Raw genomic sequence first — 25,514 nt, 5'->3', positions numbered from 1 at the left:
TTTCCAGAAACGATTTCACCTCGACACACATGCACATTCCTCAGTACCCCATTGCCACTCTGACATTTTGCCTCTAGTTTCCCGTTTCCTTGTCCTTTAAGCCTTGTTGGAGCCTTGGCACAATGGGAGAGGTGTCCCCTAGGACTCTGCCATACTAAAAGGACATTTATGCGCTCTTATTTCTTAGATTTAGTTTTATTAGATTTGCTCTTTTTCTTCTCTGTATCCCTTTATAATCAATTGTCATTCAAAGCTGTATTCCTTTTCCACATAAGTGTTTAGTAAATTCCTAAAGTTGGGGTTTTTCTGTTTAGAGTGCTTTAAAAGTGTAGGTTTCTTTCTGTGAATGGGATGTTATGGCAGAGAGGAATATTTGAAAAGGTATAATTGTGCAGTTTGGGTTTTGTGTTTTTGTTTATTGAAGACTAGAGGATGCTGTGTACATGCAGTTACACTGCCAACAACTGGTAATAATTTGAGTTCACTTTAGCCATCTGCTTCAGAATTTGCACACAGCTAATCTCATCCTGCTTCTACAAAGCCCATACTTTTGTCTGTTCTTCCCTGCATTTAGTAACTTTGACAAGAAGGCTTGGTTTAGGAATCTTCCAGAAAACTGTCCCTAATTTACTGTACAGTTGAGATTTCAAATAAGAAGTCTCAAATACTGGATCTAAGAAATTCAGAACTTATCTTTAAATGTACATTCCTGAGTTCTACATTACTAGAGGATATTTAGATGACCTGCTTATCCCAAAGATGACAATGAACACAACTGACTTTCTCAGTGTCCTTCACTGAAAAACCTTCATAAGAGTAGTTAGAACATGGCATCTTAAGAGACCATTTAAGTGATTCATTTAGTGTGACCTTAAGGCAATGTGCATTGTCCCGGTTTCAGTTGGGATGGAGTTAACTTTCTTCTTAGTAGCTGGTGCAGTGCTGTGTTTTAGATTTAGTGTGAGAATAATGTTAATAACACACCGATGTTTTAATTTGTTGCTAGGTAATGTTTGTCCTAAGTCAAGGACTTTTCAGTTTCTCAGGCCATGCCAGCAAGAAGGCTGGAGGGGCACAGGAAATTGGGAGGGGACACAGCCAGGACAGCTGACTGGAACTAGCCAAAGAGGTATTCCATACCATATGACATCATGCTGAGTATATAAACTGGGGGAAGAAGAGGGAAGAGGGGGACATTTGGCATTACGGCATTTGTCTTCCTGAAAGCATGATGGAGCCCTGCTTTCTGGAGATGGCTGAACACCTGCCTGCCGAGAGGAAGTTGTGAATGAATTCTTTATTTTGCTTTGCTTGTATGTGTGGCTTTTGCTTTACCTAACAAACTGTCTTTATCTCAACCCACGATTTTTCTCACTTTTACTCTTCTGATTCTCTCCCCCATCCTACTGTGGGGTGAGCGAGCAAATGGCTGGTGGTGCTTAGTTGCTGGCCGGGGTTAAACCACAACATAAATACTGATACTATTTTGCGTTTATATCGAGTACCATTTGAAACAGTCTCCTCAAGCTTTTGCTCTTGCAAGTCTAGAGGAAAGATCGTCTTCTAATCTGCTCATCACATCCTTCAGCAAAGACGCTACATCTAGGTTAGCATCACGTATGTAAGACTAGAAAGAATATGCTTTTGTTAGTTGGATGAGAAGTACCTCCTAGTGCTTCAGATCAAAGCAAGTGACCATACTAAAAATAATTTTCAAGATGCTTAGCTAACATTAGACTTGGGGGATACATATCAAATTCTGAGAAATAAGCTTAAGATATTCAGCTAAAGTGCTTTGAACTGTTTTCTACTGTATCCAATGTCACACCAATCTGAAAACAACCTGGTATGCATAGTGACAGTCAGTTTTTCTTTCCTAGTTTCAGATTAAATCAGCATTCAAATAAGTAATTTGTTTAATGGCAGCAGAACAGCACTTTTCTGATAACAATGTATATCCTTCTGTTCTTGCAAAATTAAGTCCCTTCTCCACAGCTTGGAGGCTGAAAGCAAAACCACCCAATTGTGGTCAAGTAGAAATCTAGACCAAAAGTAAATTTTACTTGGATGTCCCCAATGTTCTGGTCACGTGATGTCTCCTGCTTTTCTTCTCTCTCCCAGTCTCTTGGGAAACAGTTGCAGTGATAGGTATGTGGCAGGCTATAATCTAAACTAAATGTGCATGCATATGCACACAGGTGTACTCTGAGACATTAACACTTCTAAGTAGTTACGGACATAGAAAAGTATCAGAGGACAGGTGAAACAGCATCTGCCAAGTGAGGGTGACTCAGAGAAGAACACGTGAAGGCTGCCAAGAAAGAACATGTATTGAATTTCATACTAATTCCCAGAGACAAATGAGCAGGTAAGTCTGGGCATAGCAGCAATTTCAAGGTGGCTCACCGCAGTACTGGAAGGCACTACAGGGATTTTGCTCCTTTCTCACCTGGCTCCTAGGGAGGACATGGCCTGAGGAGGTTTTGGGAGTGCTAGGGAGAGGGAGCACATAGACGTGGTGTTGCGAGCTGGAGCGAGGGGCCACCAGGAGCCGGCCCACATTTTGAGAAGGGCTTCCCTACAGCGCCGGTTCCTCACAGGGAGGCGGCTGACCCACACGCCCCGGTTTTAGGCCTCGAGGCTGCCAGAGTACCCGCCGCTGTCCTGCACATAGGAAGGGTCACGTGGGGACGGGGACACCCTCCCCATCCAACACCGCCAGCTCCCGATCGCGGCCCGAGCGAGTCCGCCTGCGACGCGACCCGCCGCGGCACGGCCCCTGGCGAGCAAGCGCGACACCAACACCTGCATGGGGGCGGACGAGATGCTGCTGCGGGTCGCCGCACCTACAGGCGGCCGCCCCGCCCCGCGCTGCCTGCTGCCACCAATCCGCGCTCGCCTCCCACCCTCTCCCTACGCTGTTTCCGTAGTGGGTTGGTGCAGTAGCTTTCTCTGAGCCTCGGGAGCCTTATGTGACTTGCTAGAGAAAATGGCGGCGGCGAATTGTACTTCGTCGTCGGGGTTAGCCTTAGGCAGCACTGCGGTGGCTGTCGCCGCCGCCGGGAGCCTGAAGGGCAGCATAGGCACGGAAAGTGTCGTCGGGAGCGGTGGGGGGCTTCTGCGGGAGGCGGGCGGCAGTGGCTGCCGCGAGCAGTGCTCTGACTGGAGACGAAAGCAGCCGCGCAAAGTGCGGAGTGTGGAGCTGGACCGGCTGCCTGAGGCGCCTCTCTTCCTCGCCGCCTTCTTGTCGTCCTCTTCACCGGAACCTCCCGAGACGCTGCTGCTCCACTACCTGCCTGGGCCACGCTCCAGCCCCGTCAGCCCAACTGCCTCCCCCAGCCGCTGCGTCGAGTTCCTGGAGCCGCCGCCGGGGACCTACCCCTCCGCGGAGCGAAGGATAGAGCCGTGTCCCCCCGCGAGGTGAGGGGAAGCGGTGGGGCTGTTCCCACTCTTCCGCGGGCGTCTGGCTGGGAGTGGATGTGAGGGTAACGGGAGCTGCCCGCGGAGTGCTGGGGCGCAGTGTGCAGCTCGTCCGTCGCATTCCCCTGGGGGCGTGGAGCCACCTGGTGCGTACTTGAGGGAGTGCTGGATGCTGGGCTGTTTCGCGGGTCGCCCGCAGCTGTCAGCGGCGCGGGGCTGCGCGGAGCCCAGCAGCCGGCGCTGGAGAAGCGGGTCGGGGCGGCGCGTCCCTGCACTGTGGGCGATTAGCTGTTAAGTAGCCGGGCCGTGTGTGTGTGCTTCTATGTTTAACTTTTGCCGGAGTCCCAAAAGGTTTTGGAGTTTGAGTTTGTGATGGTGGTGGCGGGGACCGGGGTCGGATGTGTCAACCTTTGGATCTCGGCGTGAGTAGAGCCTGTTAACTCTTTCTACAGCTCTGTCGCCTCGGTGCCAGAGCAGGGCGCGGCGTGGTTCAAGCGTCAACTGTGCTTCTGCTTCGGGTGCTCACCTGGTACCTGACCGCTTTCTGCGCTTTCCTAGCAATCTGCTGCACAAAATTGAGTAATTTTATTTTTTTTTTTCTTGGGGGACGACGACGACTTAAATGAAGTCTAATTCTGACTTGTAGCATCGTGATATTGTGGAACTTTTGGTTTTTTGGGTGTGGTTTTTTTTTTTTTTTTATCCTTAGTAAAGGCCGTGGGGGAAGGAAAGCTTTCAAACATGTGTCCCCTCTTTTTCAGAGAGAAAGTAATTTTATGGTGGTTCAGTCCAGGTGATACATTTGAGTGGTTTAATTTAGTGCCCTTCTGTTTGTAGTCCATGTTTGCCTTCCATGTTTTATTTGATAAGCCCAGTTTCTTGAGGTTTTATAAAACTGCCCATACTATGCCTATTTGATATATGTGGAAGTATTCAGGGTGAAAGTGAACATGTCCATGGTGAAGCAGTTTAAGTATTTCAGAGCATGTTTCAACTTTAATATGTACTTGCTAGGTCTAACTGGTATGTGTATGGTAAGGCACTGAAGTAACGGTGTAATTTTGATGTGAAACTGATAATTTCACATGGATTTCTTGTAGGGTTTTATATGATATGGACTGTGTAGTTTAAGGAGTTAGTATTAACATCAAAAGATCTATTTTAGTGCTGCCTTACAGTTTTTCTGGCTAATTATTTAAACCTCATGAAAAATCTAGTTCCAGTTTGAACAGATGGCTTATGTGTTCTTTTTAGTTGTCTTATTGCAGTTAAACCACAAGGATATTTTTTTTAAAGTTTGACTTGACTTGGAACTACAGTAAAAAAAAATGGTTTCTAGACCAGTGTCCTGTTTACGTGAATTTTCAGCAATTCTGATGGATTTTGGCCTATTTCTAGGACAATGTAAAAATACTTGTGGTGTGGTCCTAACATATAAGAAATGTCTCTGTATTTAAAGAAGGATTCATAGGAAATCAAGTGTTTCAGGAGGCGGGGGAAAAATCACGTATGAATTTTAGCAGGTATCTTGAGCTTTTTTTATAACTCCTGGCGCTATCTTTGAGTCATGAATTTATAATGTACTGTATCTCATAATATGGCTGTATCCAGTTTTATGGCTTTCAAGGAAAATAAAAATCTGGGTTGGAACATGTTTAAAATGCCTCTGTCTCCTGGTGATAGTAAGAGGGAGTTGGCTTGATAGAGGTTCGGGAAGGTCACTACAAGTCACATTGCTGAAACATTGAGTCCATCCTTGCTAGTCAGTCCCACAGCAGCAATAACAGAGCAGCTGTGTATTTTTTCCTTTCACATGGACAATTTTGCTTATAATAAGTACTTGTTTTTGGACAAGTCAGTGTTTTGAGTGTGTGTGTGATTTAAAACCCTTCTCCCTGAATGCTTTGGCATTCAACTAGGAGTGTTAACAAATCATAGAAAATGCTAAATGCCAAGTGCTTTTCTCTTTAGTGTTTTAGTGAGATAATCTACTTCTCAACTGTCTTCATGATAAATTTAAATGCATAGCAGCATTAATAGTGATTTTTCTTCAGAAATAGCCTATAAATGCTCATGTAGAGTATCTCGGTAATTCTGTATGTTGTGTTACCAGTAAATAGATGTTAGACAAAGTACTACTTTGTCAGGCCATATAAAGAATTTAAAAGATCTCTATGTACTTATTATAATATTAACTTGCTCTAGCTGAAGGAAGACTAATTTGTATGCGAGTAGCAGTTTATTACATACTGAACTTGTGCATGCAGCTGTTGCCCAGACATTTAAGAGGTGAACTGAAGGGCATAATCAAAAAAATATGTTATTGTATCTTTAAAAGTATACAATGTTACTACTCCTAATAACACAGAGTATAATAAAATTGCTCCCTGTATACAATCTAAATGAACTACTGATTCCCAATTCATCCAGGTGCAGTTCACTGATTCTGTGTTAATTTCAGTTTCAAAGGTCGGGTCTCTTTTCACTCCCCTTCTTCCAGAGGGGCGCACTCTTCACTCAGTATAGTGAATCCTAGAGTCTATTCCCTTGTGGTTCCAGCTAGGATGGAGTTAACTTTCTTCTTAGTAGCTAGTACAGGACTGTGTTTTGGCTATGATGTGAGAACAATGTTGCTAGGACACTGATGGTTTTAGTTGTTGCTGGGTAATGTTTATATTAAATCAAGGACTCTTCAGTTTCTCAGGCCTTGCCATGCTTGAGGGGCACAAGAAATTGGGAGGGGACACAGCCAGGACAGCTGACTGGAACTAGCCAAAGAGGTATCCCATACCATAGGACGTCATGGGTGGTTTATATACTTAAGGGGTTAGCTGGGACCTGGGGATCATTGCTCGGAGACTGGCTGGGCGTCGGTCAGCGGATGATGAGCAGTTGTACTGTGAATCACTTGTTTTCCTTTCTCCCTTTTCCTTTGGATTTTATCCTTTCCCCCACCTTTCCATTATAACTTGTAGTTATTGTGCTTTCCTTTTTTATTCTATTTAAATTATTAAATTGTTCTTATCTTAACCCTTGAGCTTTACATTCCAATTTTCCTCTCCACCCCTCTGGGTGGGGGAGTGAGCGGCTGCATGGTGATTGGTTGCTGGCTGGGGTTAAGCCATGACAGTCCTTTTTGGCACCCAATGTGGGGCTGGAAGGGCTGAGATGACGACAGGTCTAATCAGACTGTGTTAATTGTTTTAAGTATTCATTGTTCTAGATTAACAATCGTTGGCTACAGTGCTGGCTTTTCTGCTTTTGAATTTGCTGCCCATGGTCCCAAGGTTGAATTGTCTTGATTATTTACAGTATGTGTTCCCTGTTGTGTTGTTTGTTATCATTGGGACCTGGGATAAAGTTGTTATAGTGTTGTACTATATAATACTGGCTTATAATATGATGGACTCATTGGCTATGAAACTAATCTGGTCTGAGTGCTTGGTGTTGTCGCTTCTGTGTGTCTGGTGGCCCCTGCTGGGGAACGCCAACAACTGTACCTTTGGCTTTGTTTTCCCAGAGAGTCAGCCTATGGGTGGGGTCCACGCCTCCCCCAGTAGCCTCAGGGCTAATTAATGAAACATTTAGGATTTTAGGAGAGACTGAGTATCTTTGGTCGGCTGGAAGCCCCGTAGTGCAGGTCTTGAACCTGGTGATGGGAATCCTGAATGTGGTTTTCATGTCCTGGAACTGGTGGAATTCTAAGCGACAAACTGTAGCTACTGCTCCATCCCCTGCAGTGGTTGTTCCAGCTACTTTGACCCCTGAAACAAGTGATGCAGAAGACAAACTGGTGTCAGTGTTAGTGGCACCTGTAGATAAGAAGAAACAGAAAGCAGCTAGTTTGGTAAAGGATGAAGAACCAGGGCCATCATGGGAACAAGATGAAGAAAGCGAACAAGAGGTAACCTCCTGATCCCTATCTCTGAGTGAACTGCGGGATATGCGGAAAGATTATGCCTGTCAACCAGGTGAACACATTATCACCTGGTTGCTTCAATGCTGGGATAAATGGGGCTCATAGTATAGATTTGGAGGGTAGGGAAGCCAAGCAGCTGGGATCACTTTCAAGGCAAAGGGGCATTGACAGGGAAACTGGAAAAGAAGCACAAATCATCAGCCTCTGGAAGTGACTTCTGTCAAGTGTGAAGGAAAGGTATCTCTACGAGGATATTACATGTCGCTCAAGCAAGCGGTATGCCATTATTGATATTGTGAATGTGTTTTTCTCGATTGCTTTGGCTGTGGAGTGCAGGCCACAGTTTGCCTTCACTTGGAAGAGTGTCCAATATACCTGGAATTGACTCTCCCAGGGATGGAAACACAGCCCTACCATATGCCATGGACTGATCCAGGCTGCACTAGAAAAGGGTGGAGCTCCAGAACATCTGCAATACATTGATGACTACATCGTATGGGGCAATACACCAGAAGTTGTTTTTGAGAAAGGGGAGGAAAATTATACAAATCCTCCTGAAAACCAGTTTTGCCATAAAACAAAAGTAAAGTCAAGGGACCCGCACAGGAGACCCAAGTTTTGGGAATAAAATGGCAAGATGGACATAGTGAGATCCCAGTGGATGTGATCAACAAAATAACAGCTATGTCTCCACCAACTCATAAGAAAGAAACTCAGGCTTTCTTAGGTGTTGTCAGCTTTTGGAGAATGCACATTCCAAACTACAGTGTGACTGTAAGCCCTCTTGATCACGTGACCTAAAAGAACAATGAATATAAATGGGGCCCTGAGCAACAAGCCTTTGAACAAATAAAACGGGAGATAGTTCAAGCAGTAGCCTTTGGACCTGTCCAGATTGGGCAAGATGTAAGGGATGTGCTCTATGCTGCAGCCAGGGAGAATGGCCTTACCTGGAGCCTCTGGTAGAAGGCACCAGGGGATACTCGAGGTCAACCCTTCAGATCTTGGAGTCGGGACTATAGAAGATCTGAGGCCCATACATTCCAAATGAAAGAAAGATATTGGCAGCTTATGAAGGGGTTCAAGCTGCTTTGGAAGTAACAGTTGTACTGTGCATCACTTGTTTTCCTTTCTCCCTTTGGATTTTATCCTTTCCCCCACCTTTCCATTATAACTGTTATTATTGTTTTTATTATTGTTTCCTTTTTATTCTGTTTAATTTTTTTCTGTTTTATTCTGTTTAAATTATTAAATGGCTCTTATTTCAACCCTTGAGTTTTACATTCCTGATTCTCCTCCCCATCCCTTTGGGTGGTGGTGGGGGAGTGAGTGAGCAGCTGGCTGGGGTTAAACCACGACATCCCTTTACCTTGATTGCTGTGGGTATGTCGCATGCCGGTCTGAGACCGGAGCGTGGTTCTGTTTGTATTCTCAGGAACAGAATTAAGACTCAAAACTGAGTCAAGAGCTAAGGAACTTTATTTGCCCAACAATAAATCTGTGAATGCAAAGGGAGAGAGAGCGCAAGAGATCAAGGGAGGAAGGAAGGAAGGAAAGAAGGAAAGAGTTCACAGCAATAGCTACCACCCTGGAGCTGCGGTGTCCCGACAGTCAGATTCATTTCCAACTCCGGTGGGGGAATGTTCTGTCCAATGTTAGTTGGTTCTGTTTTTTATAGAGTTGTTACAAGCTGTTCTGCTTTAACCACACCTTCCACCTGACAATGGTGTACATGCCCAACATTCTTCAGGGGCCTCCAGGTACCTTGACCCCCCTGACCCCAAGTCTGGGCACGTGCACAGGGGTTTGGTTAAGTTTTGCAGGATCAGCCTCCCCCGTTGCTCTGTGGCGTCAGTCGGTTTCCTCCTTTAACAATGTATACATAAATCTTTTCTGTGGCAGTGGTGTTATCTTCCTGCCTTAACAATGTATAGATCCTTCACTGTGGTGATGGCATGAGTTTCCTGCCATAGCAATGTTGAGACAACACATCTGCTGTGGCAATGGTGGGTCTCACAGGCGCAGTATCTTACCCCACCCTGTGGCTCAACATTGTGAACTTATGAATTGTTCTCTGAGGTGGCATGAACGATAGAGAAAGGAGGAAGGAATAGAGATAATATGTATCATAATAATTAACAACGTCTAATAACTAACAACTTTTCTAGTAACTATATTATAAACTAACATTACAAACCCAAAATTTGTTACAACCTGGTTTTATGGTACTTGGTTTCAGGAGAAGAAGAAAGAAAAGGTTTACAAGGGCAATTACAAGGTGTGCGTTCGCAAGGGCAAGTAATGAGTATCATAACAAAAAATTACAGCTATAGTTAGCAAAACAAAGGTTGCAAAATAAATTGGTACAAAAATATACAGGTATTCCTTTATTTCCCATGAATTCAACAACACAAAGCAAAGTGATTGCAGTCCATGTGGTCTGCTGCCCTGTTCTGTTAAAGTCTGGGTCAGGATACACAGTAGGAAAATAGATTTCCACCCCCCCTTAGCTTAATGGGTATGCACCATCTGGGTCTAGAAACTTCTGTCGTGAATTTAGGTAAAAGAAACAAATTCATGCTGTGCACCAAACTACACCATCAGTAGTACAGATTGTATAGTGTTATTGTTTATTTTAACATGGGTGAGACAGTAGTTATAAATTGCATCTTAGCTACAACACGTTGAATCAAATATATAAATCCTGGAATGATACATGGTAAAAAATATCAGCATAGCAAGACCACATAACAAATAAAATAGAATTAACTTAACCTATGGACCACCAGGGAGCTAGGAAAACATGTCAATGTCCCAGCCTTTCCATGTCTGGACAGGAACATGGGCTAGTTTTTGGATGTCTCTGGTCAATTGTGTGACCACCTCATCTACATCATGAATTTACAAACAACAGTTAGAAATGTTTAATTTCCCACATACTCATCCCTCTTCAGCCAAAAGATAATCTAAAACCATGTGGTGTTGCAGGATTGCAGTGCGCATCTCTCGAGATTGTTGATTAAGGAGATATATATATATGGCAGTAGCTGTTTTGTTGGAAATGATATCCATTATAGCTTGCAAATGAATTATAGGGTTCAGATTATAAATTGGTTTCTGTCCCCCTGCTATCAATTCTCTGGGATTCTATGTGGCTGGCCCGTAATGTTTTATTATTCTTTTGGGAGGCCACTCATTTTTGCTCCACTTTTGTGTTCCACCTATTGCAATCTTGACAGATCTTTTTTGTTGTGCAACACCTTTATTGTCCAGGTTGTCATAAAGTCTCACTCCCAGTTGAGGACCCTCGGCCTCTGGAAGAAGGAAAAATAGAGGCTGAATGATTCCAGTATAACAAAACCCTGACCAGTTTGCGGGTAGCATTGTATAGGCCATGTGTCCACAAATCCAATAATGTCCCTTCTTAGCCTTGGCCCCTGTAGCAAAGGGTCCAACCACAGTCTTCAGGTGTTGCAAATAAGATGTGTTGTGGTCTCCCAAAGGGCCAAAAAAGGTGGTATTGCTTTTCCCCAGGTGATTATGCATTTGTCTGGTGCAATACCAACCACCTGTGTTATTTTTCCATTTACAAGTTTGGACATAACCATGGCCATCAGGATTTGGCTAACAAAACATACTCATTAGTTTCAAAATCAGATGGAGTCAGTCTGTCTTCACTTCCATAAGTGAGGACAAAAAATATTATAGCCGACCAAAACGTAGGTATCCTCGCTGTGGTTTGTTTCTTCTTCCTAAAAACAAAAGAAAGCCAAATTCACTTCTCTGTGAAAAGGGGAAGCAAACTAACAAGGCGGGGGAGGTGTGTGTGTGTTGTGGGTTTCCTTCTTTAGTTAAGGTTTTCTTTTAACATCAAAGGTGGCGATACTGGTTGCCCAAAACAATGTCTGCAATGATATACTAAACATCCTATAATTATTAACAAGGCAAATACTGATGAAGCCTCACAGACAATCAGCAGCTTCATATGGGTGTTTCTTTTTTCAGGTAGGCTCCAGAGTCCTCACCTGGAAAAGAAAAGAAAAAACAGACTCTGTTCATTCAAAGGAACCGGAAGCAAATTATTATTAGAAGGATGGAGTAATCCACCTGGTGTTGATCTTACATTCTTTTCCATGAGCATTTTTGGCTTTCCAAGCATTAAGAGGTTCAGTGAGCACGAGAGGAACAGCTCCAATGGCTGGCATTTCTACCAACACAGGCTGTCCAGGAGAAAAAACTCGTTCTCTGGGAGTACTGAGAGTCTGAGACTTTGGGGTCAAAGTCGGGGGTTTAGGACAAAAAGCATTCAGTCAGGGACATCCATTTATTCCCCAGCGATCATTAACTCAGGTAACAGCATCCCAAAGGCGTTTCACCCAATATGGCTTGTGAGGTTTCAGAAATCATTTTAAGAGTCCATTAGTTTGTTCTATTATCCCGTTAGCTTGGGGATAATATGGGGTGTGGAATACCCACTTGATTCCCTCTTCCCTCGCCCACTCCTGCACTTTGTCAGCTGTAAAATGACTGCCATTGTCCGACTGAATGGAATCAGGTTTTGGGAGGAAACTAAACCAAATTTTCAGGGCTCGCACTGTATTTTCCCCAGTTGCTCGTGGAAGCGCTTTGGCTTGAACTAGGCCAGAAATCACTTCCACGCCTACTAATACACACTGCTTCCCTCCTGACCTTCAGAAAGGTCCGTCCGATGTAATCTATCTGCCAAGTTTCCCAGAGACACTTTTTATCTCTCAAATGAAGGGGGGAATCTTCCATGGGGTGTCGCTCTAATTGAAGTCTGCATTGTTCACAAGCTGAAATACTGGCTTTGCAAGTTTCCTGAGTGACAGGCCAACCTCTGGCATGTGCCTCTTTGTATAAATCATTAGACCATGAGTGACCATGCTTAATGTGTAGCCATTCCAAAAGTCTGCCCCAGTTTTCCCTGGTTTGATTTTCCTGCTGCAAAGGGGCAATTCTGGCCAGCTCATCTGCTCTATTATTCCATTCACCTGCCAGAGTACCCCTTTCCTGGTGGGACGGCACCCATGCTACTGCAAAATCCCCACGTTTGGCAATATCTATAATGTTTTGCCACTTCTCCTTTTGCCACACTGGCACTCGGTTTACTTCCCGGTTATTCTGTTCCCAAAAAGGGAGCCATTCTGTGCATCCTTTGAACACTGCAAATGAGTCAGTGTAAATGTACACTGGAGTCTTAGCCCCTTCCTCACTATTAAACACACTCCACACTGCCACTAACTCTTCCACTTGAGCACTGCCCTCACCTTCGGTAATGATTTCCCTGTCATCATCTACATTAATAGCTACAGCTTGGGATCTCCATTGTTTACCCTTTCTCTTAGCAGAGGCATCTGTAAACTACACATTCTGCAACTCCTCCAAAAAATCAGGAGCGATTTTTACCACAGAAGGGGAAGAGGTATCCCCCTCTGTAGAGGAATGAAGGCAGTGGGTTGATTAGCATTGATAACATGCAGCTGTGGCCTTGCCTCAGAGGCAGTGGGTTGATTGACATGGATGATGTGCAGCTGTACCTTATTCCTGCTAAGTGGTTAAATAGCCCTGAGGATTGTGGGAGAGGGGGTTGGATGGAGGAGGGACAGTGTGGTCTGACTTCTGGAGGAAGGAGCTACAGTATGGGCAGTAGAACCTGGCTAAGGGTAAAGCCTTGTTGCAGTCTACTGGTTTGATTATGCTGCAATGTTTGGTGCCCCATGTGAGGCTGGCTGAGTTGGACTCCAACTACATCAACTGGTGCCCAACATAGCTGAGACAAGTGTGAGAACCTGCAACCCATAACAGACTCTGTGAGAGGTGAGCTGTTGCAACTAATTGATCTTGGGTATATTGCAATATTTATTATCCATCTTTATTCAAATTGCAACTTTTGGTACCCGATGTAGATGGGGACTAATTGATATGGGTACAGAAGAAGAAAATTCCACTTTAATGATCCTTATAGATATACTTGAAAAAATAAGTGTAAAGTATAACAAGAAGGCAATAAGAACTTTGCTAGGATGATGTAAAGTAAATGATGTGCCAGTTATGCCGAAAAATGTCTCCAGGGTTCAGACATGGCAAAATGCTGGAAAATTTCTTTTTGAGGCTGCCTTGAGGGGTGATAAAATTGCAACAACATGGAGATTAGTCTTAGACCTGCTAGAACAATTAAACGTGGACAGGGAGACAAATTCTATATTTGTAATGCTTATGAATATATTTGAAAAAAGAGGTATAAAATATGACAAAACGGCAATAAGAATTCTGCTAGTATGGTATAAAAAGTGTGATTTGCCAGTTACAGTGAAAAAGGTTTTCAGCATTCAGACGTGGCAAAGTGTTGGAAAGGTACTTTTTGAGGCTGCCTCGAGGGGAGACAAAATTGCCACAGCTTTGTTAACAGCATGGAGATTGATCATAGATTCACTAGAACAATCGGATGTGGACAGAGAAATAAACCCTATGTTAACAATGCTAATAGAAATATTTGAAAATAAAGGTATAAAGTATGAGGAGATGGCAATAAGAACTCTGCTAGAGTGGTGTAAAAGGAATAATTTGCCCATTACAGTAAAAAATGTCTCCAGTATTCAGATATGGCGAAGTGCTAGATGGTTACTTTTTGGGGCTGCCACGAGAGGGGACAAAATTGCTACAACGTCATTGACAACATGGAGATTGGGCTTAGATTTACTAGAACAATCGGAAGCAGACAGGGAGAGAAAGGCTGCAGTTGAAATAGCCACATCCCCGGTTGCAGAGATGATGCCCAATAAGGTACCTTTGGCACCATCGGATTCTCTGCCATTACCTGATTCATGCAGTCAAGGCCGGCAGGAGGAGCAGAATGGTGCCGGGTCAAGTGGACAGAGTCAGATCCCTTTGGGGTGGCAGGGAGATCTGGTCATTGTCCTGTTGCCTGTCTGTGATAGGTTTATCGGAGGAGACCTCGGGTTGTGTTCAACAACCAGTCCAAATTACAACATCAGGACCAGATCCTGCCAAATTCTGGAAAAGGCACTCGTAAAAGGGGGATATTGATGCTGTAACCGCCATAGAGGGCAGGGTGTTAGCCTGCCCAGTGCTTCAAAAGGATGGTAAAGCTCCTCCCGAGTGGGAACATCTCAACTGGGGAGTGATAAAAGAGTTAAGATCAACCTGTATACAGTATGGAATAGGCTCACCTTATGCTCAATCATTGTTATGTAGTCTTTTCACAGCAGAGCTTACTGCTCATGATTGCCGTTCAGTTGCGCAAATTATATTGATCCCTATGCAAATACTAATGTTTGAGTCAAATTGGAGGCACTTGGCAAATGAGTAATCACTGATGAATTCAGAATACCCCCTGGATGATCCACGTTTTTGGAGCAGGGATTCTGCAATTGATGGGGGAGGCTCCAGTTAGCTCTCCTCAGTTACAAGCTTGCTTACATCCTTTAGTCCTGCAGCAGGGAAAGGATTAGCTCTCCAAGCTTTATTGCAAGTTCTGGATCATGGCACTCCACAACAGTCGTGGACCACAATAAAACAAGGCCCAAATGAGGGATATGTGTCATTCCTGGATAGGTTGAGAGACTCCTTGGACAAGCAAATACAGAATGGGGCAGCTAAGGAAGCATTGTTACTCCAACTAGCTAAGGACAATGTGAATGAGGATTTTAGAAAGGTGATTGCAGGCATGGTGAATCATAATCCCACTTTAATAGAATTAATGGATGTATGTGGGAAGGTGGGAACCGCTGCCTTCCAAACTGAGTGTCTGGCAAAGACCTTTGCTGATGCAGTCAGGGTCATCCGTTGTTTTTACACATGTGGGCAAGAAGGTCACCTAAAGAAGGACTGTCCAAAGAGATCGAGGCCGGGAAGGGCTGATGGCTCTGGTTTGGTATGCAGTCGATGTAACAAACCAAGGCATTTTGCAAAATAATGTAGATCTAAATATGACACTCAAGGACAGTTACTTGTAGGTGGCTACAGAAAGCAGGGAAATGGGGGGAGGAGCCATGTGATGATACAAAGGAATCCTCCACAAAAATTTCAGGCTTATGCAGCCAACTCGCAGCCTGAACTTCAGGAAGTGCTGGATTGGATGTTACCACAGTAACCGCCATCACAATAGAGGATGATAAAGTACATAAGGTCCCGCTGAATGCTGTGGGACCCATTGGCAATAAGTGCGCTGTTGCTTGGCTGTTCTAGTGTAACTTCACAAGGTTTGTTTGTCTTACCAGGAGTCATTGATGCTGATTATATGGTTCAGATGCAAGCAATGGTGTGGACCTCTACCCCCCCCCCCCCCCCCCGTGTCAATTCCTGAAGGTAGCTGGATTGCACAATTAATTCCTTTCTGGGTGCAAGTTAATTATGCCCATGGCAAAGTCCAGGGCAAAGAAGAGTTTGGTGCGACAGGAACACCACAAGTTTTCTGGACTTGGAGTGTACAAAATGCTTGACCAGCTCTAACCTGTAAATTCACCTTTGCCAAAGGGATTCCTTCTGCATTATGGGTGACCGGAATGATTGACCCAGGAGCAGATGTAACTATTATATCTGCCAGCATCTGGCCTTGCTCTTGGCCTGTCTGTTCAGCAGGTTCCATATTGGTGGGAGTGGGTGGTGTGATACTGTGTCCAAAGTCAGTATATGGTGTGAGTTCGAAACCTTGAGGACCAGACAGCAACAATCTATCCCTATGTGTTTGATGTCCCTATGAATTTGTGGGGACAGGACGTTTTGGGACAGTGGGGACTAATCATTGGTACCCAGAAGGATTTTTAATAGGGGCCACTGTGATGGATGGTGTACAAAGACCTACTCTGCCTTTGACTTGGAAGACAGATACCCCCATTTGGGTGGAACAGTGGCCCCTTCCTGAGGAAAAATGTGTAGCCCTCCAACAATTAGTCAAAGAACAATTAGCACAAGGACACCTGGAACCTTCCCATAGGGGTGTTCCAAGGACTGTGTTTGTGACAAAAAAGAAATCGGGCAAATGGTGCTTGTTACAAGACCTAAGGAAAGTAAATGATGTAATGGAGGGAATGGGAGCCCTGCAATCAGGCATGCCTTCCCCAACGATGATCCTGTGAAACTGGGACATCTTGGTAATTGATGTAAAAGATTGTTTTTTTCACTATTCCCTTACATGAAGCTGATAAATGTAAATTTACTTTATCCATGCCTAGCAGAAAAAATATGACTCCTTGTAAGAGATACCAATGGATGGTGTTGCCGCAGGGTATGAAAAATAGTCCTCTTATATGTCAATGGTATGTAGCAAAGGCATTGTCACCTGTACAGGAACAATTTCTGCAAGTGTACTGTTATCATTATACGGTTGATATTCTTGTATCAGCTGCAAATAAGGCTGAACTTCAGCAAGTGTATCCAGTTTTGCAGCAGTCGTTGGCCACCTTTGGGCTATGTGTAGCACCAGAAAAGATTCAACAACAAGCCCCGTGGAAATACTTGGGAGTTAAGGTGCTAGATCAAACGCTTGAGGCACAGTCTGTCCAGCTCAGAGTAAATGTCAGAACCCTAAATGATTTGCAGAAATTATTAGGGACCATAAATTGGGTAAGGCCATATTTGGGCCTTACAACAGACCAATTGAAACCACCCTTTGATCTGTTGAAGGGTGACACTGATTTAATGTCTCCCCAATCACTTAGGAAGCCAGCTTAGCCCTAGAGTGGGTGGCCAATGGTCTGCAACAAAAAAGGGTACACCATGTAGATTTAGAAACTCCGAGAAATGTATATGTTGTCATTGCTAACTGTCATCCCATGGGATTGTTGGGCCAATGGAATGAGTGCTGGCAAGATCCGCTACATGTCTTGGAATGGTTATTTTTATCCGTATAACGACGGAAGACAGTAAGCACTCGGTTTGAACTAGTATCAAAAATCATCACCAAAGGATGTACACAGTGTGTTCAGCTCATGGGCCAAGATTCCAATCACCTGACAATTCCCATTGAACGTGATTATGTAAGCTGGTGTTTGGCAAACAGTTTACCATTTCAGTTGGCTCTGGAAGGATTCAAGGGACAAATATATCCTATCATCTTCCCAGTCATAAATTGTTACAAACTTATTTGGACATACAAATACTTAAAAAGCTGCTGGCAGCAGATAGCCCAGTGCAAGGCCCTATGGTCTTTACAGATGGTTCTGGGATATCGGGAAAGGCAGTGGTCGCTTGGTATGATGGGAAGCAATGGCAAGTATTGATACACTTGACACAGGGATCACTTCAATTGATTGAACTTAGTGCTGTCATTGTTGCCTCTAAAAAGTTTTCTTGATGTGCTGTAAACATTGTTACAGACTCTGCTTATGTTGCGGATGTTGCATGATGCATTGACCGCACGCTGCTTAAGGAGGTAAATTCAGAACGACTATTTCTTTTATCAAAAACATTATGGGTGATAGTGAGCCAACGTGCACGTAGGTATTACATTCTGCATGTCCGCAGTCACGCTGGATTGCCACGATTCATCTGTGAAGGAAATGCCTGTGCTGATGCTCTTGCAGCTCCCACTTAGACTCCTCCAGTGCCAGATCTGATACGACAGGCCCTCATGTCTCATCTTTGTTTTCATTAGGGGGCTCGGGCACTGGTCTGTCAATTTAAAATATCTTTTGCGGATGCAAAATCCATCATCGCTGCTTGTCCAGAGTGTTAGCGATTGGGTCCTGGAGTGACGTCTTCACGAGAGGTCAATCAACATAGATATCAGTCCTTGGATCTGTGGCAAACTGATGTCTCACATGTGCCTTCTTTTGGTCACTTACGGTATGTTCATGTCTCCGTCGATACCTTCTCAGAAGTTTCATGGGCATCGGCCCATACTGGGGAGAAGGCTCTGGATGCCATTTCACATCTTCAACAGGCTTGGGCTGCTCTGGGGGTTCCAAAGCATCTCAAGACAGACAATGGACCAGCATATTCATCTGTGTGCATGGCCAAGTTCCTTGCCTCTTGGGGGGTGGAACATGTTACTGGCATCCTGTATTCCCAGACTGGCCAAGCCATTGTTGAACATGTTCATCACCCTTTAAAGCTACTTCTTGAAAAACAAAAAGGGGGAATGTGTTCTGAGACTCTGTGTGCTCATCTATGGAAAGCTGTGTATACATTGAATTATTTGACTGTGCTGGCTGGGAAAGTGTGTCCTGTGATTATCTCACATTTCTTGTATCTGCAGGGAGGAGATCCTCCTATCCAAGCAAAAATCTTAATGTGAGACCTACAGATGGGAAAGGGGGCAGGCCCATGGGATTTAATTACCTGGGGACATGGGTATGCTTGTGTCTCCACAGATGCAGGGATTGGATTGCTTCCAGCTAGGTGTGTTAAGCCTGTTTTAGATCCTAGAATTGACAAGAGGACATCAGATACCAGCTGTTCCACAGACCCCTTGAGAGGGGAGTCAGAACATCTGGGTGACCCTGATGCGGAGGCTGAATCAGACATAGCTTTGTGCCTTCTTAACTCGACATGAACAGCCTTTCCACATATCCTTCCAAGGGCCCTACAATAGATGATAGACACAGCCTTTTTGGTTAAAAACAAAAAGGGGGAATTGTAGAAGAATAAAGGTAGTGGTGTTACAGAAATCTCGGAATGAAGAACTTATCGACACAAATGTGATGTAGATAAACAGACACTTCTTTATTGAAAGCTGGGTGCGTGAGTGAGTCCTCTCACGATCAACGCACACCAAGCTTCAGAATCAGACACCATATATAGAACTTATTCATGCATATTCATTAAGTATTCACGCATAAACATAATATTTCCTGAAAATCATTAACATACTCTCCTCCCATATCTGATTCTGCGCAGTAAAGGTTAGAAAGGTCTAGAAATGGGTGCCCCAGAGCAAAATGACCTCCTAGTCTCCCTGCTGTGGTGCAGGGGGTGTCTTAGCCCCTCTGGGCAAACTGGCCCTGTGGGGTTGTAGCTTGGGTGGTTGCAAAACACTGCTAGACCCATGTGTCCTAGAGGGCATCTTCCAGCCTTACTGGCAGGCTCACAGCACCTAAGAAGGGAGATGAATCTCATCTTGAAGTCAGTCCTGAAGCTGTCCTTACAGCAGAGTACCCACCTAAGCTGTGACTCCCTCATCTAAGCTTTATTGACGTACGGAATTAAACTCTATAACTCGAAAGTTATAAAGTAGGTATGTTTATTGCACACAGATGCACGGGGGATCGCTCCTCCACAAGCGTGCGTGCCCGAAGTGACGAACCATCTCACATTTATACAATAAAACAAATGAATATTCAATTAACACCTATACATATTCGTTGCCTAAACCCCGCTTACTCTCGCTTTGTATGTTAATTAGCTTATCAGTCCTTTGCCTGGAATGTGGTGGTCTTGCAGGTTTGTAGGTGATTCATGTCCTTGTGACCATCTGATCTTCTCCAGCAAGGAGACTTAGCACTCCCTCTAGATAACATTGGAATGTTTCATCCTTCTTATAAATAGCCCTTTTGTTAAAAGAAGAAGAGTAGGCGTCTCCTCAAAGCTGTATGGCTATATGACCAGTCACCGTACCCACATTCCTTGAGCAGACATATACAATCACAGTCGGTGTCCATTGTCCCCATTTCACACTATTTCTCCATATCAATCCCCCCTTTTCTATCAAACTAAGTAAATTCTTTTACTTAAGCAGCCTTCCCGAATGATATAAAGCATCATACATAAGTGTTACCCTTTTAAACATTCTCCAAACCCACAAATATAACATAATGGTTAGTATTAAGGAAATTCCTAAACTGATCAATAAGATCACAATGGGGTGTACCATAGTGTTAAGAATTCCTGTTGCAGAAGGTGATCAGCCAAAGAGAATATCCTACCAATTATGGTTTCCATCCTGTTCTACCTTTTTTAAAACTTTCTTGATCCCCTCTACATCATGGTGGATCATAAGAAGAGTTTCATGTCCCTTTTCTTTGGTTTCTTCCAGTATATGTTGTAAATCTGCATGTTTTAATAGTTCTTTTATACTACTTATATTTAGTCCTATGGGGGTAGGAATTATCATCTGTGATAGGGTAAAGTTGGATTTAAAGAATTGATGAGACACTACTGGGGCTGAGTAACTAAAATTGCATCCTGTGATTCCCGTGAATTAAAGCACATGGTTGTATTTAGAAGGGTAAATTCCTTATCTACCTTTCTGACATTAATCAGGGTGTCTCCCGAAATCTTGTTGTTATCCTTTTCATTATATGTTTGACACCCTACTTTTATCCTATCTCCTAATTTTCCCCATAATCGGTCGACTTTGTGTACATCCTCCCGGTCCCATTGATTCCTTTGGTATACCTCATTTTCAGAAAAAAACACCATAGCTAGTTTCGTCTTTGAGTCTACCTTTCCCATTATTCCAGTGTGTTTTTCCTGGGCATGATTCCAAGGCCAGTTATCAGGCTCTTGGTTGTAGGCAAGAGAGAGGGTACAAAAAAACACAAATGGTTTAAACCCACTATTGATCATTTTAAGAATCTAAACGTTCCTCATATATACATATAAAATCTGTTTTAATCAAAATATCTTTGAGTTGGGGCTTACTGATAACAAGTTGGGCAAGACTGGCCACTGGCTCAGTCCCAGACTCTTTTGTTCTATATTGTTTGTTGTGGTGCCCTTCCCATATGGTGGATCCACAACCGCTCAGGTTCACTTACTTGCCACCCACATTGTTCCCATTTGTCCGAGTAAATTTAAGTTTCAGTTCTTTTTTATGTGGGGTTACTTTCCATGAAGTTGCAGGGGCTTTCTTAGTTTGGGTATGGTGAATCCAAGAATTCTGTCCCTCAACCTTGATTGCAGCGTAGGTGGTGAGTAGGACTTGAAAAGGTCCGTTCCACTGTGGTTCCAGGGTTTTATCTGCAAAACACTTAACGTATACATAGTCCCCTGGTCGTATATCGTGAACAGGTCCATCCAGACCCCTACTGCGTGTTCCCATCACATGCTTCTCAATTCTTATTAATTGTTTGTTTAGTGCCACCATATAGGAAGTCATTGTTTCTTCACCAATCTGTGAAGACGTCCCCTTTTGTACCCCATAGGGTCGTCCATATAAAATTTCAAATGGGCTAAGCCCCTCTTTTGCTCTTGGTCTAGTTCAAATTTGTGTAAGAGCTAATGGCAAAGACTGGGGCCAAGTTAGATTTGTTTCTTGACCTAACTTGACAATCTGTTGTTTGATTAGATAATTCATCTTTTCCACCTGGCCACTCGATTGTGGTCAGTATGGGGTATGTAATTGCCAATCTATTCCTAGATGGTGGCTGATCTGTTGTACTATTCTGGACACAAAATGTGGTCCTCTATCCGAGGACATTACCGCTGGGACTCCAAACCTAGGTATTATCTCTTGGAGTAGTATTTTGGTCACTTCCCAGGCTTTAGCAGTTCTGCACGGGAAGGCTTCTGGCCAATCTGAAAAGGTATCTGTTAGTACCAATAAATATCGATACCCCCCTTTTCTAGGAAGTTCCAAGAAATCGATCTGCTAATGTTGCCCTGGAACATTTCCTCTACTAATGTTCCCTAGTTTTATTTTATTTGCTGTATTGGGATTATTGCGTAAACACATTTCACATTGCTGAGTCACCTGTTTTATTACAGTATACAAGTTTCGCCCTATCAATTTCTGAATTAGACTTTTATATAAAGTATCAGCTCCCCAATGCGTCTTTTTAATAATAGGGCTGTGGTCCATATTAAATTGGATGGTACCACTATACGACCATCCCTTAAATAAGTCCACTTATTTATTTTTATTTTATCATTCATGTCCTGAATTACCTTTAAGTTTTCTTTAGAATAGTTTGGCTCCTGATCTGTACTTACAGTTTGGATTTTATCGTCTGGTGTTAAGGATAATTCCTCCTTTCCTACCTCCTCTGTTACTTGTCTGGCCTCATGGTCGGCCAGGCGGTTTCCAATTTCCAAATCAGTGCCTCAATGAGCCATCTTCTTTCTTTCTTCCTGGATGACCCTCTCATAACAGAGGGGGCCATTCGTCACATCAAGGTCTGGCATGGCATATGTTCCCACCGCTCAACGCCTACTGGGTTGCAGCCAGCAGCGGAGCTCAAGATTCTTCTTGGTGGCAAACACAGAGGCCAACCCAGTCTTATCCTTGACTATGGTAGGAGGCACCTGACCAACCTTATTCCTTGTACTTCGTTGTCAATGCAGAGTTTCATCTGCACATCCCATAACACGTCACTGTCATGGCAAAACACACAGATTTACATTAGTAGAACTACTACAGAGTGTATTTTATTTCACTTTTTCTGCCAATATCCCCCACAGCCTTGCTGACCAAGGGATATTGTTTTACCTGAACTAGGCAGGCCTCCCGCTTATCATTTTTACTGTAGCAGGTAAAGCATTTTTTGCCTTACCTGGAATTTATTCCCAGATATACCTGGTTAAAGATTTCTTTTACTTCAGGGAGGTCCTCTTTTCCTCTTTTCTGTTGAACTAAAGATAAGCTCAATATTTCAATTACTTGATCATTTTTAACTTTTAGTTTCATTTCTCCTTCTTTAAACATCTAGATGTTCTAATAAATCTCATCCCAACAAAGATTTTGGTGAATTTGGCATTCTTATTTGTTTTCTTAGTTTGTACTTTAAATGTTTCAGGATGTATTCCTGGTGGCCAGCAGCTCCCACAACTGTAACAAATTCTTTTCACTGAAGTTTAACACCAAATAAGTTGTTTTGTATTCACTAAAAATTCCACCTCATTTTTCCTAGTCCCTAGTTCACCAGAACCCCTTGATGGTTCTTTAGCTTAGGGCGATCTCGCTTCCAGTGTCCACTTTCCCTACACTATGCACAGTGATCCAGTGATCCGATCCCATAGGAGAGGGATTCACTCTTTCACTTCTGCCTGACATCCCTCCTCTGCCTTGTCTCCTCTACCAATTTAGCACGACCCAGCTCTTCTTCTCTTACCTTCTGTACACGTTCCCTGTTCCTTCTATCAACTTTTCTACATCAGGATTACCTAGTAACAATCAACTCGAGCCTATATCTAGTCCTATTAGATCATCCTGACAAATCTTTCATAACCAACTTTCAAGCATCTAAATTTCCCATCAATGATTCACCTTTATTCTCCTCATACCCATTCCCTGCCCTAAAGGGGCCGTTACCTGTTGCAGAATGGATGAAAGAGAACGGCCACGGTTCCATAGAAGGACTGTGTGATACAGCTTTTTGACATAAGTCTGGAGTGAACCAAGCTAGGCCGCAGCGAGAAATTGCCAGGCTTGCTAGAAATGGAAAATTACCAGGCTTGCTAATAAGGGAAGAGAGATAAGGTTATGCTGACCTTGTGCCTAATGTTGTAAATAACTTTGAGGAATTCACGTAGATAAGAGAGAAAAAAAAATATATGTAGCTAGCTATCCGCAGAAACCGCAAATAGGAGGACGTATGAAAGTGTAATCCTTTAGAGCTTAGCCAATCAGCAGATGATTTGTAGGCATAATTAACTGCAACTGTATATAAGACATAATCGCGCCGTAATAAATTGAAGCTTGCTCTATCACTCACATTGAGTTGGCTGCTTGCTTCCCCTCGCTCGTCGCATAGTGGCGCCCGAACAGGGACCTCCAATCCCTGTTCTTCACCGGACAGCGAGGACGGAGAAGCACTGGTAGCAGCGACCAGGGAGCAAAGATCGACTGATGCTGGCATCGTGCCCGATCCGTGCTTGAACCAACGTTAATCAAGGAAAGGTTCGCCATCCGTGAGTGACTACCCAGGGAAAAGGCTGCATCTTAATCAAGGAAAAGAACTGTTTAAAGCGCGCTATGGAAAAAGAGGTAGCACTCGCTCTTTTACAACGCTTTTTAGAAAAGCGGGGAGTAGGCCCTTTAAAAGATCTGGCCGGGTTAATTGCATTAGGTAAAGCAAAAGGATATTTTGCAGATCCTGAGCATATGTTTGAAGTAGAAGAATGGCGTAATTATGGGGATTGTTTATGGGATTTAGTAATTGATGATGATAAAGCTGCTAAGAAATTAATGAAACCTTGGAGAGAAGTTATTAATTGTTTAAAAAGATATAACGTTGAAAAACAAATGGCAGCAGCTGCTTCCAGCCGATTCGAACAGACCGACCCGGCTGCTGGGCGTCTTACGGCAGGAGGTGATTATTTTACCCCCCCTGCCTCGGGAATCCCTGTTCCTGTTGTCCGCCGACCCTCAGACCATCCTCCTCCCCCTCCTCCTCCGGAGGAAAAAGCTTGTCCCTCGGCACCACCTCAAGAGGAGGTGCAGAGAGAATCACAAGAAAGTGAAACTGAGGAGGAGACAAGTGACAAAAATGAGGGGGCAGACAATGGGAAGTTAAAAACTGATTCAGCTAATAAAACTTTTAAACCGCCTTGCCTTCACCCGCAGCCACGACTAATTCGAGTCGGTTGGGACAAAATAATCCGAGAAGCGATGGAACAAAAAGACTTTGATGTCGTAGCTCAAATTAATCATCAAGCCTATCCAGTAATTTACACTGTTGATAATGCAGGAGTAATGACAGGAGAACATCATACTTTAGACTGGAAAATATTAAATCAGTTACGGAGTACAGTTAATGAGTCAGGTTTACATGGCGAACCTGCAAGGCAAATGTTAAACTATATTTGGAGTAGCGGAATGCTTTGTCCAGAAGACATTAAAAATATAATGAGACTCATTTTGAAACAATCACAACAGTTGTTATGGCAAGCCCATTGGCAGAAACTTTGTGAACTGTCTGTACATATGCCTCGTGCACTGAATGATCGTTTAGCGGGTTTAACAGTAGAACAATTGATGGGGACCGGGCCCTTTGCTTCTGTAGAAATGCAGATGCAATCTGGCCCAGATGTCTTATTAGAGTCTATGAGGCTAGCATGAGGAGCCTTACAAAAAGTCAAAACTACACCGGCTACGCCCTCATATATGTCAGTCAAACAAGGAAGGGATGAATCTTTTGCCTCTTTTGTAGATAGGGTTACAGATGCTATTAATCGTGCAGATATGGCTGAGTTTATGAAAGGACCTTTGTTAAGACAATGTGTGCTGGAAAATTGTAACTCTTATACAAAAGGC

At 43.6% G+C, this 25,514-nt stretch overlaps 1 protein-coding gene across 2 annotated transcripts in view; it reads left to right on the top strand.

Moving 5' to 3' along the window:
• The first annotated feature begins 2,234 nt into the window (after nt 1-2,234).
• Nucleotides 2,235-25,514, top strand: part of LOC129783149 (mitogen-activated protein kinase kinase kinase 1-like) — a 100,669-nt gene continuing 77,389 nt past the window's right edge. Inside the window, exon 1 of one of the 2 annotated variants that reach the window (XR_008745134.1) lies at nt 2,235-3,420. Coding sequence is in view for 1 of the 2 variants with exons in the window: in XM_055792971.1 (XP_055648946.1) it covers nt 2,990-3,420 (431 nt within the window). In the remaining variant the exon portion in view is untranslated. The remainder of the gene's footprint in view (nt 3,421-25,514) is intronic. The other variant, XM_055792971.1, reaches the window with a different exon arrangement.

The sequence above is a fragment of the Falco peregrinus genome, chromosome W, assembly GCF_023634155.1.
Source record: "Falco peregrinus isolate bFalPer1 chromosome W, bFalPer1.pri, whole genome shotgun sequence".
NCBI classification, from domain to species: domain Eukaryota; kingdom Metazoa; phylum Chordata; class Aves; order Falconiformes; family Falconidae; genus Falco; species Falco peregrinus.
The sequence above is the reverse complement of the archived record's forward strand: the minus strand, read 5'-3'. Positions and strand labels throughout refer to the sequence as shown.